The sequence below is a fragment of the Ornithorhynchus anatinus genome, chromosome 5 (assembly GCF_004115215.2).
Source record: "Ornithorhynchus anatinus isolate Pmale09 chromosome 5, mOrnAna1.pri.v4, whole genome shotgun sequence".
NCBI classification, from domain to species: domain Eukaryota; kingdom Metazoa; phylum Chordata; class Mammalia; order Monotremata; family Ornithorhynchidae; genus Ornithorhynchus; species Ornithorhynchus anatinus.
Genome location: NC_041732.1, coordinates 48,535,999 through 48,553,278, shown reverse-complemented (window position 1 = coordinate 48,553,278; position 17,280 = coordinate 48,535,999). Strand labels below are relative to the sequence as shown.

The 17,280-nt window shown below is 46.8% G+C and overlaps 1 protein-coding gene across 1 annotated transcript; it reads right to left on the bottom strand.

The window, feature by feature from the left end:
* Window positions 1-816: 816 nt before the first annotated feature.
* PCLAF (PCNA clamp associated factor) lies at window positions 817-11,438 on the bottom strand. The gene is made up of 4 exons (XM_029066749.1): window positions 11,325-11,438; window positions 8,530-8,610; window positions 5,122-5,290; window positions 817-2,367 (listed from the first exon to the last, which is right to left on the bottom strand). The coding sequence occupies exons 1-4, from the start codon at window positions 11,368-11,370 to the stop codon at window positions 2,298-2,300; spliced, it is 366 nt and encodes a 121-aa protein (XP_028922582.1). The 5' UTR covers window positions 11,371-11,438; the 3' UTR covers window positions 817-2,297.
* Between the last annotated feature and the right edge of the window lie 5,842 nt (window positions 11,439-17,280).

The following is a 17,280-nucleotide window of genomic DNA, read 5'->3' as shown; positions in this document are numbered from 1 at the left end:
TTGTAATTTTTTTTTTTGTTTGATCCTCTCAAGAAAGTAAGGAACTTACAGGTATTCTTTTGAAGCAGCATGGCTCAGTGGAAAGAGCACGGTTTGAGAGTCAGAGGTCATGGGTTCTAATCCCAGCTCAGCCGCTTGTCAGCTGTGTGACTCTGGACAAGTCACTTCATTTCTCTGTGCCTCAGTTCCCTCATCTGGAAAATGGGGATTAAGACTGAGACCCACGTGGGACCTGTTTACCTTATATCCCCGCTAGTGCTTAGAACAGTGCTTGGCACATAGTCAGTGCTTAACAAATACCATTAACATCATCGGGGAAACAGCGTGGCTCAGTGGAAAGATCCCGGGCTCGGGAGTCAGAGGTCATGGGTTCTAATCCCGGCTCTGCCGCTTGTCAGCTGTGTGACTGGGCAAGTCACTTCTCCGTGCCTCAGTTCCCTCATCTGGAAAATGAGGATGAAGACTGTGAGCCCCACGTGGCATAACCTGATCACCCTGTATCTACCCCAGCGCTTAGAACATTGCTCGGCACATAGTAAGCGCTTAACAAGTACCATCATCATTATTATGGAAGGCTCTTCCCGTCCCCGCTACCAGTCTTCAAATTAATTAGCAAAAGTTTCTGATTAATACCTATTTCAAAAGCACATCTGAAGAACAACAAGCTCTAACACAATTAGGATCCTATCCTGGGTCTCGTAAGTCAGACTCATGTCCCCTCTTTGTGATACCCTGAAGTTCCCAGAAAGCAAGAAGAGAGGATGGAACCCAAGATTCAAGCAGCCCACAGAAGAGTACTCAAAATAAATGGATTGCTTCATTATGAAATCAGGCCATTTTATTGCAAAGCATGTTTATAGCAAGACGGGAATTAGCAAAATTAATCATGATTAATAATCCTGTGAAGTCAGTGAGCAGAATCCTTGGTTACAGAATAAGGAAATACCAGTTACAACACAATATTCTACTCACTTCCATAATCATGCTCGTTGCACACCTTGAAATCCATTAGTTGCTGCACGGTCCTGTATGGCAGGCATTTTCTTTGACAGAGAAAATTTCTTTCCAAACATCAACAGGCATCAACCTTACCATTCTATAGCCAGGAGATACCTGATCATAGGGAGTAAACCTCTGGTTTCTTTTGGCACCTAAAATTGAACATAGCAGTATTTCTACACAGACTACAAAATTTTGTTTTTTTGTAAATCCAGTGTAAATCCCATGGTTAGCAATTTCACTTTACTGTCAACATTAACGAGGACAAAAGTGTTTTTAGAATATGCTTTCTTTGAGGTCTTCAAATTTTTCAATGATGATTTCCTGGTGCTTATTCACAGAAGTGACAATAATTCAGTGAAAAATTCCAGTCAGTCTTGTGCAAGACCAATCATATTGAGGGAGGAAAGGATGAGGTGATTTTATTAAACATGATTAAATATTCTTGGATACTGAATAGGGCTTCTAACTCTGATCTCCTCTGATGAGGCTTCTGTCTTTCAGACATGTCAGAAAAATAAAAAATGATTGCTCTAGCAGGACAGTGGTGTTGTTACTAGCAGTTTTCCTTACTAGCCTGGATTACTGTTTTCCTGAGAATGTTGCCTTAACATAAATACCTGAAAAATTGATGTTGTAAACTTCACTACCCTAAAAGGGAGAGGGAGAGAAAAAATGGAGAAGAGTGACCAGAGGCAGAGGTAGATCTAGGAACACTAGTCTAATCCCTTAATAGAGTACCTCTTCAAATGTTTAACGGAAATACTTGTGACAGTGTCAACAAATAACCCATTCCTGAGGGAAAACACAAAAATAGCCATGCTTTCAATTCAGGGAGTTCAGTATGGAAAATCCTTCTTGACTATGCAAAGTACCTTGATTTTTTTTTTAAATACTGCTTTTTAAGCACACAAGTCTATATGGCACATTATTTCGATTAACAAATATGACAAAAATGGTAAAAGCAAGCGAGCCTTAAATCCTGGAGATTAGTACTTAGGACGCCATGCGAAATGGCTTTAATTTAAGCAGGATGCGTTCATCACACGAGTAGAAAATAAAATACCGTATTACACTGAATGCCAAGCTCTAGATATATATTAATCTTAGAAGTAAACACTTGAAAACTACTTGGTTTGAGTTCCTAAGTGTTGAAAGTCCAGTTTAGCCTTTTTCATTGGAGTTATGTACAGCAAAACTAATCAGAGCAACCGCGAATATATATATACACAAATATACAGCCGGAGATACCGATTTAAGCAGAGATATTAGTCAGCAGCAGCAAACTAAAGAATGTTCTAATCTTCATCGGGACACGCATCATCATCATCATCCTCCTCTGTAGGATCCGGAGGCAAAGGACGGGCTCTGTGGAGAGAGGGCGGGAGGGAGCGGAAAAAGAAAGAGTGCAAACCTTCAGAAGAATCGGTCAAATTTTCAGCTGAGTGGAAAGTCAAGAACAATGCTGGGCAAACAACAGATTTTATCAGTGCAGTACAGAAACTGATCAAGTAGCAAGGGGTGGACGTGATTTACTCAAGCACGATTTTTAAGTCCTGAGCACTGAAGCTGAAGCCCTGCACGATCAAAACCCGGAGGACGGACTCCATCTTTTACTCCTCGAGTCCTGATCTCACTTGCCGAAGAAGGACCTGAGCACAGGTAGTTAAAGTTGAGCTGGCTGGAACTACAGGGATTAAATGTCACGGTCTTCACACATGCTCGGAAAGAACACAGAAGTTTTTGCCTTGGTCCTCATCTTCTTCTCCTACTCCTCCCATCCACCAAAGTGGGACTCGATGAGTAAGGAAGATTAGGGCGGAGGAGAGAAGAGAGGCTCCCCTCTTTCTCAGATCTCACTGATTTCATACCTAGCCACGGGACTATGTTTGTGTTTTGCTTTTTTTGAAGGGTTTTTGCTGTTTTGTGGGGTGTTTTTTTAATTAAATCAAGAAGAACAATAGGTAATGGGTGTTTTTTTTTCCCCCTGAGAGGGATATCTCAGTAACCAATAGAAAGGCATCCCCAGTTTGGGAGATGGGACTAACAGGCTAGTTTTGGCTCACCTGCTTCTGAACCCAAGAAGGCCCATAAATCAGTAATTAACGGAGTAAATTGAGGTATGTTCTAGCTCTACTTTTTCCAGTGAAAAGCACTACACTACCAAGGGACTGCATAAGAATTACTGTGCTCAAGTCACTTCACAGTATTCTTTCCTGATTTTTCCTCACCGAATAATAATGACATTTGTCAAGCACTGGGGCAGAATACAGGTTAATCGGATCGTATGCAGTCTCTGTCCTACAGTTTAAGTAGGAGGGAGGACAATTAATTATTGGATCCCCATTTTACAGGTAAGAAGAATAAGGCACAGAGAAGTGAAGTTTAAGGGTGTTTTTTTTTAATGGTATTTGTTAAGCACTTACTATGTGTCCAATGCTGTTCTAAGCACTGGGGTAGGTACAAGTTAATTAGGTCAGACACAATCTCTGTCCTGCATGGGGCTCGCAGTCCATGTAGGAGGGAGAACAGGAATTTAACCTCCATTTTACAGTTGAGGAAACTGAGGCCCAGAGAAGTTAAGTGATTTGCCTAAGGTCACACAACAGACAAGTGGCAGAGCCAGGATTAAAACCCAGGCCCTCTTGATTCCCAGAGCTGTGCTCTTTCCACTAGACCATGCTCCTAACCAGGGGGAGAGATACCTATTTGTCAGATACCAGGATGAAGATTAGCAGGCAGGGAATTATTGTGGAGATTTGGGAGGATTAAGGATGAGAAAGTAGGATAATTCCCTCAGGGAGGCAGTGCGGGAGAATCCTCACTGGGTTTCTCCCAGCTGGCACTTTCAGGAAGATTGGAGGGAGAAACAGCAACATCAAAAGTTATCCCCAGGGGCAAGTAGCAGAGCAGAGGCAGGCAGAAATATCTCTCTGCTGTCTCACTGGTTTCACTCAAGAAATGCAATGTATAATGCAAGTAATTTTAAAAAGTAGTGTTATCACCTAGTGTCTCAGCAAATGAAGTTAAAAACTAACACTTGTAGAACTTCCTGTTATATCCTTGTTCTCCTGCTCCCGCTATCCATAAATAATTGTTGCCATTCTGTCCACCCCATTAGATTCCCAGCTCCTGGCACTAAGAAGACAGAGATCAATAATAATAACAATAATGTTGATATTTGTTAAGCGCTTACTATGTGCAGAGCACTGTTCTAAGCGCTGGGGGAGATACAGGGTAATCAGGTTGTCCCACGTGAGGCTCACAGTCTTCATCCCCATTTTCAGATGAGGGAACTGGGGCCCAGAGAAGTTAAGTCACTTGCCCACAGTCACACAGCTGACAAGTGGCAGAGCCGGGATTCAAACCCATGACCTCTGACTCCCAAGCCGGGGCTCTTTCCACTGAGCCACGCTGCTTCTCAGTATCAAGTATCTTGTACTTTCCCCCAGTACTTAAGACTCAGGCATTCAAGAAATGCCGTTGACGATGAGAGAAGGGGCAAAGCCAATCTCTGCAGCTGGTTTTCAAATGGTGAATTACAAGAGCAAAAGTACATTGAAGTGGTTGCCAATGAGCTGCACACCAAAACCTCTGAGAACTGCCAAATGCTAAATTTTATACCGAAGTTTGCATTTGTTCTGAGGGGATTATCTGTTAATATGTGACAAAAGGTGCTCCAAAGCCAATTAAATCATCTACCACTTTGCAAGTAAGATCAACATCAACAGCCAAGGGTGCTGTAGAAGTTAGAGCAGAGGACTTCAAGAAAACATCAGGGCCTGAAATTCAAACAGCTGCTATCAAAAAGCATTGAAGTGGTAATGCAGTTAAACAGCACCAATCCCCTCCTCAAACACACTTCTTCAAAGATAACGATAAGAAATGTAACAAAGGCTTGGGAGCTATGGTTCTTTGTCAGATGAAATAAAGATTCCATCTTGGGACATACAAAGTCTCAAGTCCAAGAATCCATGTCAGAAACTCTATTACAGGAAATATTCTGAATGAGGGTTACGTTTTCATACTGTGAGCAAACAACAAAAGCTTTGGCAGCAATTTAAATAGTATTTACCGTCTACTTTTCAGAAAGTTTTGAAAGACACACACAAACACACTTACTTCCTTGTAGCTTTTCCTAGGCCACTGCTTCCTGGCTCAGCCTCATTCGGGTTCTGATTCTCTTTTTCCGAATGCTTGGATGATAAGGTGAAGAATTCTCCAATTCCTTTCTGCCAGGTGGGCGTTGGCCTTACGCATACTGGATTCCCACCGGCATATTTGCTTTCAGCTGCAAAAGGAAAAGGACTGCAGCTAACTCCTGTCTTCCAAAAGGATTCAAAGCATTCCTAATAACTACCAAACAAGGAAAGAGATAACGTAATCATGACCCCATATACAAAGGCAAAGGTTTTAAGATTTCAAAGCATTTGAACATTTTTATGCCTCAGTACACTAACACTAAATCTGGCTTCACAGTTAGGGAGCGGGCAGTAGCCACGGGCTACACGCTAGGCTTTGCGCTTTGAACAAAGCATCGATAGCTTGGGGGCCTGGGGCCTTAACTGAAGTTGACAGCCAGATTGTTTTGCTAACAGAGTTAACGGTCCTTTGAAATGCGCCTACATAGACACCTTGTTAATGGAGAATAGACGGCTAAGAATCACACTACCCTGAAAGTCACCACGTTAAGGTTAATCCAGCAGGTAACATCTCCTGCCGGAGTTCTCAAGAAGTCTGCCTCGCTACACACGGCACTTTGGCAGTTTCGTTCTCAAGATCTCCCAACTGACAAGATTTGCACTTTCAACATTAATTGGAGATTATGCACGTCTCCCTCTTCACTCCGAAGTGGATCCAGTGTGTGGTAAACTGTAAGGAAATTACCAGGATGCTAACGCTGCCTTTTATGAAATTCACTGCTCTAAAGTAATTGCAGTGGACTGACACTGCATATTCAGTGATTTAAGAGGGGATATATATCCCAGGGTCCTGTTTTCGGGTGCCTAGGGCTGATTTGCTTTGTCGACGTTCATTAAGTATTTTTCAAGCACGTATGTGCAGAATACCATAGGAGGCACTTGGGAACATCCAGGGTAAGTAGAAGACGTGGTCCCTGACCTCGGGGGTGAGGGGGGATTCCAATCCAATGCAGAGACTCGAACTGGGTTGTCTGGGCCACGCCAAGTGTTGCAAGAAAGTTACACAACTACAAATGCCCATGTGTTCTGGGTATCGAAAGTGAAAATTGGAAGTTGCTCAGACTCTGTCAAATTTCAGACTTTTGCCCCGAAAAGGGGAAAAAAAAATTCTGATTCCCAGCTACCCAATTCCCCAACGGTGCTCTGTCCCCTAACTTGTAGTGAAAAACACGTGCTCTGGAAGAACTGAATCTCATCATCACCATCATCAACGGTATTTATTGACGCTTACCGTGTGCAGAGAACTGTCCTGAGCACTTGGGAGAGCATGATACAACCGACACGCCTCCTGCCCACTACGAGCTTAGTGGAGAGGGAATACATACAGTGTAGCTGTTCTTCCTTTTCAGAAACAATCAAGACAGTAGTACAGTTGTGAGACGCTTTCTGGCACTCTTCAACAACTTGGGACGGTCCCCTTCACCTCCATCCCTTCATACATTCAGTCGTATTTCTTGAGTGCTTACTGTGTGCAGGACACTCTGATTGATAGAGGACCTCCCTTTTCCGCAAAAACTTTTTTGGTGGCTGAAATGGGCTAAAATAACCGTAAAACAGAGAGCACACAGACAGACTCACCCTCTCTCATCTGCCTGACTCTCCAGCAGAGTTTTTGGGGTTTTTTGTTATTTTTTTTTTTTTAACGGCCACCCAGTTTTCCCTCCAATTCTGCAGGAGGGTAAGGGAAAGGCCAGGTGCCCCAGGAAAACCACCCAAAATACCAAAGAATGCCCCCAGCTCTAGACTGTAAGCTCGGTGTGGGCAGGGAACATGTCTACCAACTCTGTCCCACTGTCTCCTCCCAAGCCTTTAGGACAGTGCTCTGCACACGCGGAAAGTGCTCAATAAACACCACCGATTCGAGGCGAGATCCAGCAACAGCCAGAAGAGGGAGGGGAGCGCCACGCAAACTCTCCAACCACTTCTCTCTGCTTGGTCTGCGAGGGCAGAGCCGAACAGAGGCGCTCGCCGGAGGAGAGCCTGAGCAGTGGAATATAAATGGAAGAGTTTTCCGTGTGCCGGGCCCTGCTGCCCCGCGCCACTCCTCCAGCAGCCCCCTCCACCACAAGGAAGGCCGCGCTGGGAGAGGGCGAAATAAAACCTAACAGGGGGTTGGAACGGGACCAGGATGGCCCAGGGGGAAGATTGCAGCGTGGCTCAGTGGAAAGAGCCTGGGCTTCGGAGTCAGAGGTCATGGGTTCGACTCCTGGCTCTGCCACTTGTCAGCTGTGTGACTGTGGGAGAGTCACTTCACTTCTCTGTGCCTCAGTTACCTCATCTGTAAAATGGGGATTAACTGGTAGCCTCACGTGGGACAACCTGATTACCCTGTATCTACCCCAGCGCTTAGAACAGTGCTCTGCACATAGTAAACACTTAAATACCAACATGATTAACATTATTATTGCCTCTCGCAGGCATATAATCCTTTTTTCCCCCCCTCCTCTTTACATTCGAGATTCATTGCATTTCATGACTCCGGACTGAAGCATTCCCTCACACTTTACCTGGAGAAGCGCAGAAAAGAGCACAGGCCTGAGAGTCAGCAGACCTTCTTCATTCATTCGATGGTATTTACTGAGCACTTACTGTGTGCGAAGCACTAAACTCTTGGGAGGATACGCTATAACAATTAACATACGCATTCCCTGCCCACAGTGAGTTTACGGGCTCGAGGACCTGAGCTCGTTCATTGGTTCAATCATATTTAATAATGTTGGTATTAAGCGCTTACTATGTGCAGAACACTGTTCTAAGCGTTGGGGTAGATACAGGGGAATCAGCTTGTCCCACGTGGGGCTCACAGTCTTCATCCCCCTTGTACAGATGAGGGAACTGAGGCCCAGAGAAGTGAAGTGACTTGCCCACAGTCACACAGCTGACAAGTGGCAGAGCCGGGATTCGAACCCATTACTGAGCACCTACTGTGTGCAAAGCACTAAACTTTTGGGAGGATACACTATAAAAATTAACATACGCATTCCCTGCCCACAGTGAGCTTACAGGCTCAAGGACTTGAGCTCGTTCATTCGTTCGACTGTATTTAGCGAGCGCTGTCTGCGCGCAGAGCACTGTACTAAGCGCTGGGAAAAGTACAATACGGCCATCAACAGTGACATTTCGGCTCCTCTACTTGTCTGCTGTGAGACTTTGGTCAAGTCCCTTCACTTCTCCCTGCCTGTTTCCGCATCTGAAATGGGGATTAAATCCGTGAGCCCCATGGGGGGCACGGACTGGGCCCGACCCTTGTTCCCACCCCAGCGCTTTGTGCACTGCTTAGCACGTATAAGCGCTTAACCAACCCCATCGACACCTCCCCGGCTCTTACCTTTCCGCGCTGAAGGAGAGGTGGAAGCGTTGGCCGCGTTACAGGCGCCGAGGGCTTTGCGGGGAGCTCGGCCGGCCACCACTGTTGGACAGAGACAAGGGTCGAATCACTCAGACGTATCGATTGAGCGCTTACTGAGTGCAGAGCGCTGTCCTAAGCGCTCGGGAGAGTACACGAGCGACAACCCTGGCCCACAACGAGCTCACAGTCTGGGGGGAGAGGAGGGGGAGATGGACATCAATAAAATTCAACAGATCTACCAATAAAAACTCAACAGACATCGATAGAAGAGAAGCAGCGTGGCTTTTAGTGGAAAGAGCCCGGGGATGTGGGGTTCATTCGTTCATTCCTATTTGAGCGCTTACTGAGCGCAGAGCACTGTACTAAGCGCTTGGAAAGTTCAATTCAGCAACAGAGAGACCATCCCTGCCCACAGCGGGCTCACCGTCTAGAAGGAGGGGGAGACAAACCAACAGGCATCCATATAAATCGAATTATGGTCAATAATTAATCAATAATCATTTATAATTATTAATAAAATCAATGGAATAATAAATATGGACAAGTGCTTTGGGGAGGGGAAGGGGGTAGAGCAGAGGGAGGGGATCGGGGCGATGGGGAGAGCAGGAGCGGAGGAAAAGGGGGGCTTTTCTAATTCTAGTCCCGGCTCTGCCACTTGTCTGCTGTGTGACCTTGGGCAAGTCACTTCACTTCTCTGTGCCCCAGTGACCTCATCTGTAAAATGGGGATTAAAAGTGTGAGCCCCAAGCGGGATAACTTGATTGCCCACTATCTATCCCAGCGCTCAGAACGGTGCTTGGCACATGGTAAACGCTTAACAATTACCATCATTATTATAAGCGCTTAGTACAGTGCTCTGCACCCAGTAAGCGCTCAATAAATGCGATCGAGTGAATGATAGAAATAAATCAAATTGCAGATTTGGACATTCAGTGCTGGGGTGGGGGGAAGGGGGCGAGTTGGGGGGACGCAGCGGGGAGGAGGGGAAGGAGGAGAATTGTACCTTCCAAGCGCTTAGTACAGTGCTCTGCACACAGTAAGTGCTCAATAAATAGACTGAGCAACAAAGAAATAAATCAAATTGCAGATATGAACATTCAGTGCTGTGGGAGGGGCAAAGGGGGAGGAATCGGGGGGGGGGGGGCAGGGGGTGGATGAGGAGAACTGTAGTGTCCCAAGCGCTTAGCACAGTGCTCTACCCACAGTAAGCGCTCAATACCATTGAATAATAGAAATAAATCAAATTACAGCTATGGACATTCAGTGCTCGGGGGAGGGGGGCAAAGGGGGCGAGTCGGGGGGGAAAAGAGGAGAATTGTACTTTCCAAGCGCTTAGTACAGTGCTCTGCACATAGTCAGCGCTTAATAAATCCGCCTGAATAATAGAAATAAATCGAATTGCAGCTATGGACATTCAGTGCTGGGGGGAAGGGGAGCAAAAGGGGAGCACTCGGGGGGACGAGGAGAACTGTCTATTCCCAGCGCTTAGCCCAGTGCTCTGCCCACAGTCGGCGCTCCCTACATCCCACTGAATGATAAAAATAAATCAAATTGCAGATAGGGACATTCAGAGCTGGGGTGGGGAGGGGAATGATAGAAATAAATCATTGCAGACTCAGTGCTGGGGGGGGGGTGCGGGGAAGGGAGAGGATAAGGAGGAGAAGTGTTGAGTCCCAAGCGCTTAGCAGGGTGCTGTGGAGTCAGCGCTCAGTAAGTAGCCAGGGTGAATGAAGGGCTGTGATAGATGGGGGACGGGGTGTCTTTTCCTGAGGGGAAAAGGCATTGGGGGAAGGGAGAGGATGAGGAGGACTGTGGCATCCCAAGCGCTTAGCAGGGTGCTGTGCAGAGTCAGCGCTCAGTAAGTAGCCAGGGTGAGTGACTGCGATAGGCGGGGGAGGGGGAGGCTTTTCCTGAGGGGAAAAGGCATTGGGAGGGTGGATGGATGAGGAGAAGTGTAGCGTCCCAAGTGCTTAGCACAGTGCTGTGCAGAGAGTCGGCGCTCAGTAAGTAGCCAGGGTGAGTGGCTGTGATAGACGGGGGCGGGGGGGGGCTTTTCCTGATGGGAAAAGGTGTTGGGGGAAGGGAGAGGATGAGGAGAAGTGTAGCGTCCCAAACGCTTAGCAGGGTGCTGTGCAGAGAGTCAGCGCTCAGTAAGTAGCCAGGCTGAGTGAGGGGCTGTGATAGACGGGGGGAGGGGGGGGAGGGGGGCTTTTCCTGAGGGAAAAAGGCGTTAGGGGAAGGGAGAGGATGAGAAGAACTGTAGCGTCCCAAGCGCTTAGCAGGGTGCTGTGCAGAGAGTCAGCGCTCAGTAAGTAGTCAGGGTGAATGAAGGGTTGTGATAGACGGGGGGGTGGGGGGTGTTTTCCTGAGGGGAAAAGGCGTTGGGGGAAGGGAGAGGATGAGAAGAACTGCAGCGTCCCAAGCGCTTAGCACGGTGCTGTGCAGAGAGTCAGCGCTCAGTAAATAGTCAGGGTGAGTGACTGTGATAGACGGGGGAGGGGGGGGGGCTTTTCCTGAGGGGAAAAGGCGGGGGGGGGGGAGGGGGGCGCGCGCTGGCGCTCTGTGTGGGGCGGGCGCGCGCCTGCGCATGCGCCCTCGGGGCGGATTTGGCGCGCAACGGCTCCCGCGCGCCGGGCCGGGCCTCGCCTCAGCCGGTGCTTCCCCTCCCCTCCCCTCCCCTTCCTTTTCTTTCCTTTCCGTCTGGGCCGGGCCGGGCCGGGCCGGGCCGGGCCCCTGGCGTTGGTCCCGCCGGGCGGCGTCCGCTCCGGGCTTACCTTTTCGGTAGGCTCCGGTCGCGCCGTCCGCCTTGGTGCGCACCATGTTCGGAGGGGGAGGGCGACGGAGACGGCGGCGCCCACAGGAGCCCCCGCTCCCGCCGCCGTTTAAATCGGCCTCCTTCCCGCCGGCCGCTCCCCCCTCCCGCTCATTGGCCGGCGGCCGGTCCCGCCCCCAGGGCTCCGGCCAATGGGCGGCGGGCGGCGCGGCGGGGCTCGGCCGCCACAGGCGGGGACGGCCGCCAATCAACGCGCGGAGGGTTTCCATTGGCTGGCCGCGCAAAGCGGGGGCGGGGCCCGCAGTCGGATCGCCTCTCGGGCACCCGCCTGATGCTTCAATCGACCGATCGATCGATCGATCGAGAAGAAGACCTAATAAAGGACTGATCAAAGGGGTATCGATGCCCGTCCATTCCTTAAGGGGATCACAACATTTCAGACTTCTTTTCTTTTGCTCCCCCTTTGAGACTGCGAGCCCCTGGGGGCTCCTCTCTGGGGCCCAATTGTCCATTCCGAGCGCTTAGCACAGTGCTCTGCACACAGGAAGCGCTCAGTAAATACCAATGAATGAGTCTATGATTCTATTCATCTATTCTGATGATATTAACCTCTGATTTCTTGTTTTGTTTTGCTGCCTCCCCCTTTTAGACTGTGAGTCCGCTGTGGGGCAGGGAGGGTCTCTATCTGAGGCCCAATTGTCCATTCCAAGCGCTTAGCACAGTGCTCTGCACCCAATGAGCGCTCAATAAATACCATTGAATGAATCTATGATTCTATTTCTCTATTTTGATGGTATTAAAGCCTGACTCCTTGTTTTGCTTTGCTGTCTGCCTCCCCCAATTTAGCCTGTGAGCCCGCAGTGGGGCAGGGAGGGTCTCTATCTGAGGCCCAATTGTCCATTCCAAGCGCTTAGCACAGTGCTCTGCACCCAATGAGCGCTCAATAAATACCAGTGAATGAATCTATGATTCTACTTATCTATTCTGATGATATTAAAGCCTGATTCCTCATTTTGTTTTGCTGCCTCCCCCTTTTAGACTGTGAGCCCACAGTGGGGCAGGGAGGGTCTCTATCTGAGGCCCAGTTGTCCATTCCAAGCGCTTAGTACAGTGCTCTGCACCCATGAGCGCTCAATAAATACCATTGAATGAATCTATGATTCTATTTCTCTATTTTGATGGTATTAAAGCCTGACTCCTTGTTTTGCTTTGCTGTCTGCCTCCCCCAATTTAGCCTGTGAGCCCGCAGTGGGGCAGGGAGGGTCTCTCTCTGTGGCCCAGTTGTCCATTCCAAGCGCTTAGTGCAGTGCTCTGCACACAGTGGGCGCTCAATAAATCCCATTGAATGAATCTGTCTATGATTCTATTTATTTTGATGGTATTAAAGCCCGACTCCTCGTTTTGTTTTCTATCTCCCCCGTTTAGACTGTGAGCCCGCTGTGAGGCAGGAATGGTCTCTATCTGAGGCCCAATTGTCTATTCCAAGTGCTTAGTACAGTGCTCTGTACCCAATGAACGCTCAATAAATCCCATTGAATAAATCTGTCTATGATTCTATTTATTTATTTTGCTGGAATTGATGCCTGACTCCTTGTTTTGCTGTCAGTCTCCCCCATTTAGACCGTGAGCCCGCTGTGGGGCAGCGATGATCTCTATCTGAGGCCCACTTGTCTATTCCAAGTGCTTAGTACAGTGCTCTGCACCCAATGAGCGCTCAATAAATCCCATTGAATAAATCTGTCTATGATTCTATTTATTTATTTTGCTGGAATTGATGCCTGACTTCTTGTTTTGCTGTCAGTCTCCCCCATTTAGACTGTGAGCCTGCTGTGGGGCAGCGATGATCTCTATCTGAGGCCCAATTGTCCATTCCAAGCGCTTAGTACAGTGCTCTGCACCCAGTCAGTGCTCAATAAATACACCTGAATGAACTTAACCTCTCTGTGCCTCAGTTCCCTCATCTGTAAAACGGGGATGAAGACTGTGAGCCCCACGTGGGACAACCTGATTACCCTGTATCTACCCCAGCGCTTAAAACAGTGTTTGGAACATAGTAAGCGCTTAACAAATACCATCATCATTATTATTATTGCAAGTAAATCAGGTTAGCCCCTGTTCCTGTCCCTCAGGGGGCTCGTGCTGATTATAGGGTAAGAGGAAATCACAGTTACAGGGAAAATGAGCCCGTTGTTGGGTAGGGATTGTGTCTATCTGTTGCCGAATTGTGCTTTCCAAGCGCTTAGTACAGTAACTGTGAGCCTCACGTGGGACAACGTGATGACCCTGTATCTACCTCAGCGCTTAGAACAGTGCTCTGCACATAGTAAGCGCTTAACAAATACCAGCATTATTATTACATCCCCTTGATTCTATTTATCGTGATAAGGTGGTCTTGTTTTTGTTTCATTCTGCCATCTGTCTCCCCTGATTAGACTGTGATTAGACCGTCGTTGGGCAGGGATTGTCTCTCTCTGTTGCCGAGTTGTCCATTCCAAGCGCTTAGTCCAGTGCTCTGCACATAGTCAGCGCTCAATAAATCCTACTGAATGAATGCTCTGCACCCAGTCAGCCGTCAATAAACACGATGGAATGAATGAATTACAGACATTCATTCGGGAAGTGGTTCCCCCCAATCCTAAGAGATAAGGAGGAAAGAGAGAAAAAAGATGTCAAAATAAACATTTACACTGACAACAGTGAAAATACTAGTTCTCTACTGCCTGGGGAAATAGCTGTATATATGTAAGGTTAGGTCTCACTCTAGAAGAAGAAAGGCTGTGGTGGAGAAGCTCATTTATGTGCACATGTAGGGCAAAGGCCAACTGCAGGTCCTTAGTCCCCACTGCACTATTTACACCGTCTTCCCTTTGTAGTTCAAAGCGTCTGGGGCCTTTTGTGTCTTTTTCTCATGGTTCTCTCAAAGCTTCTGCTGAAAAAAGGACTGCTCCTTTATTATTCCTCATTTTGTTATGCTGTTCTGACCCCTTCGGCCCTCGCCCAGCTTTCAGCCGTAGGGTCTGACTTTCCATTTCACCGCATCCTTAAAACTTTTCCTCTTGTCCCTAGGGTCTTCGGCTCACCGGCTATTTTTGGTTAACCTCTCACCAGAGAAGCCGCCGATGGCCTTGTAAATATTGGACAGGGAGAGCCAGGTTATGTCGTGTATTATGCTTGTGTTACCTGGTGACATATTCATTCAAAAGTATTTAATATCATTTATAGTATTTAATATTATTCATTCAATACTATTTAATATTATTCATTCAATACTATTTAATATTATTTATAGTATTTAATATTCTGTATTCCATAATATTTATTGAGCGCTTACTATGTGCAGAGCACTGTACTAAGCGCTTGGAATGAACAATTCCACAACAGAGAGAGACAATCCCTGCCCAATGACGGGCTCACAGTCTAATGCTTTTGTAGAAATAGCCAAGTTCGGGTCATCCTAGAAAACTCTCCATAAGGCCCTTAATCCCCCCACTTTGCCTTCCCTTCCTTGTTCCACAGAACTTGGTAGAAGGAATCCCTTCAGAAGGAAAATAATAATAATGACATTTGTTAAGCACTTACTTTGTGCAAAGCACTGTTCTAAGTGCTGGGGAGGATACAAGGTGATCAGGTTGTCCCACGTGGGGCTCACAGTCTCCATCCCCATTTTACAGATGAGGTCACTGAGGCCCAGAGAAGTGAAGTGACTGGCCCAGAGTCACATAGCAGACAAACGGCAGAGCCGGGGGTTCGAACCCATGACCTCTGACTCCCAAGCCCGGGCTCTTTCCACTGAGCCACGCTGCTTCTCATGTTGCTACTTAAAACACCAGAAATCAAAACATCAGGTGCTAAATCTATTCTGCATTGGAGGTAGGCCAGCTAAAAATCCGACTGTCCATTCATTTGTTTATTCAGCAGTATCTATTGAGCACTTATTATGTGCAGGGCACTGTACTAAACGCTTGGAATGGACAATTTGGCAACAGATAGAGACTATCCCTGCCCATTGACAGGTTTACAGTCTAATCGGAAGCTGGACTCACAGCCATTCTGTCATCCAATATTTTCACACGTCCCACCCAGAGAAGCTGTGCTGAGATAAGCCCATTTTTGCTGCTAGGAGATTGACTTTTGCCCAGGACTTTTGTGGTTTGTGATCCTATTTTGCAACCTAATGTTGAGAGTGGTACATAAGTGATCAACTCAAAATATTCATTCATTCATTCAATAGTATTTATTGAGCCCTTACTATGTGCAGAGCACTGGACTAAGCGCTTGGAATGGACAAATCGGCAACAGATAGAGACAGCCCAATGACGGGCTTACAGTCTAATTGGGGGGGACAGACTGAAAAAACAATAGCAATAAATAGAATAAATAGAATCAAATACCAAATAGAATCAAAATATGTGACTGGCCAGCTGAAACGGGAATTTGTGGTTATCAATCAATCCAGCGGTGGCATTTATTGAGTGCTTATTGTGTGAAGAGCACGGTACTAAGCGCTTGGGAGAGCACAGTTCAGGGGAGTTGGTTAGACATTCCCTGCTTCCAAGAAGCTGAAGTAAGGCTCACATTTTTTCTAAGTTTGTGTACGAAATGTTATTAAACTATCTTTAAGTTTGTAATACATAGAGTTTTCTGAAGCATAGTCTCAAAAAATGCACCATGGCTATGGACTGTTGGGAGACCACTGAAGCAGACCGACCAGCTTGAAATGCAGCAATCAGAAGAGATGCTACTCTCCTTATTAATAATAATAATAATAATAATAATGATGGCATTTGTTAAGCACTTACTATGTGCCAAGCACTGTTCTAAGCACTCAAAGACTGTACAAAGATTGGGATACCTCAAAGGAGGCTCAAAATCGAAACAGGGCCTAGAGGAAACAAACCAATCATCACAGCAAAGAACCAGTTTTTGTACAAACCACACTGACAATCACCCAGTGGTTTTTTTACATATATACATCGGATCTGATGTCAGAAGTGTCATTTTTTGAAAAGGAAGAACAGCTATATACATTCTCTCTAGACCGTAAGCTCATGGGGGCGGGAATGTGTCTACCAACTCTGTTGTACTCTCCCAAATGCTTAGTACAGTAAAGCCCTCAATAAATACCATTAATGACAATGATGGAGATATTCAGTTGGGCCAGAACACGTTTTTACCAGACAGCTGGGACAGAAAAGTTGGGGAGTTAGATAACTTCCTTCCAACTACGTGCATTTGTCTGGATAGAATGTGATATGGTAGAGTGCTTACTATGTGCAGAGCACTGTTCTAAGAGCTGGAGTAGATACAGAGTAATGAGGTTGTCGCTCATGAGGCTCACAGTCTTCATCCCCATTTTACAGATGAGGTAACTGAGGTAAAGAGAAGTTAAGTGACTTGCCCACAGTCACACAGCTGACAAGTGGCCGAGCCGGGATTCGAACCCATGACCTCTGACTCCCCAGCCCGGGCTCTTTCAACTGAACCACGCTGCTCCTCTATGTGTTGAGTGCGCGTCTTCCTTCTTACAGGGTTCTTCAAGAACATACTACTTGTGTTTTAGAAGAACTGATTGTCTGCACGTCTGTGTACGTGTGTTTGCGTGAATATATCTGTATACACAAAGAGGGTATTCAATACCGTCGACAGACTGGGAAACTAATTTACTTTAAATAAAATATACATGAACCTACTTCAGTGTAGTTGAGTGGAATATGGGGAAAAATGATTTATGGTTCAGGGATCAAGTGTACTGAATCGGACCAAACTTAAAACAAATCTCAACCACGGACCCTGACAATAACAGCTGCTCTTGATCGTTGTTGTCATCACCATTTTTTAACTGAGCACACATTTTTAAGAGAACACTGTACACCGCCTTGTCCTGTCTTACGCCGTCGAGTTGTCTCTGACCTGTAGCGACTCAGTGGACGCATCTCTCCCGGATTGCTCTACCTCCA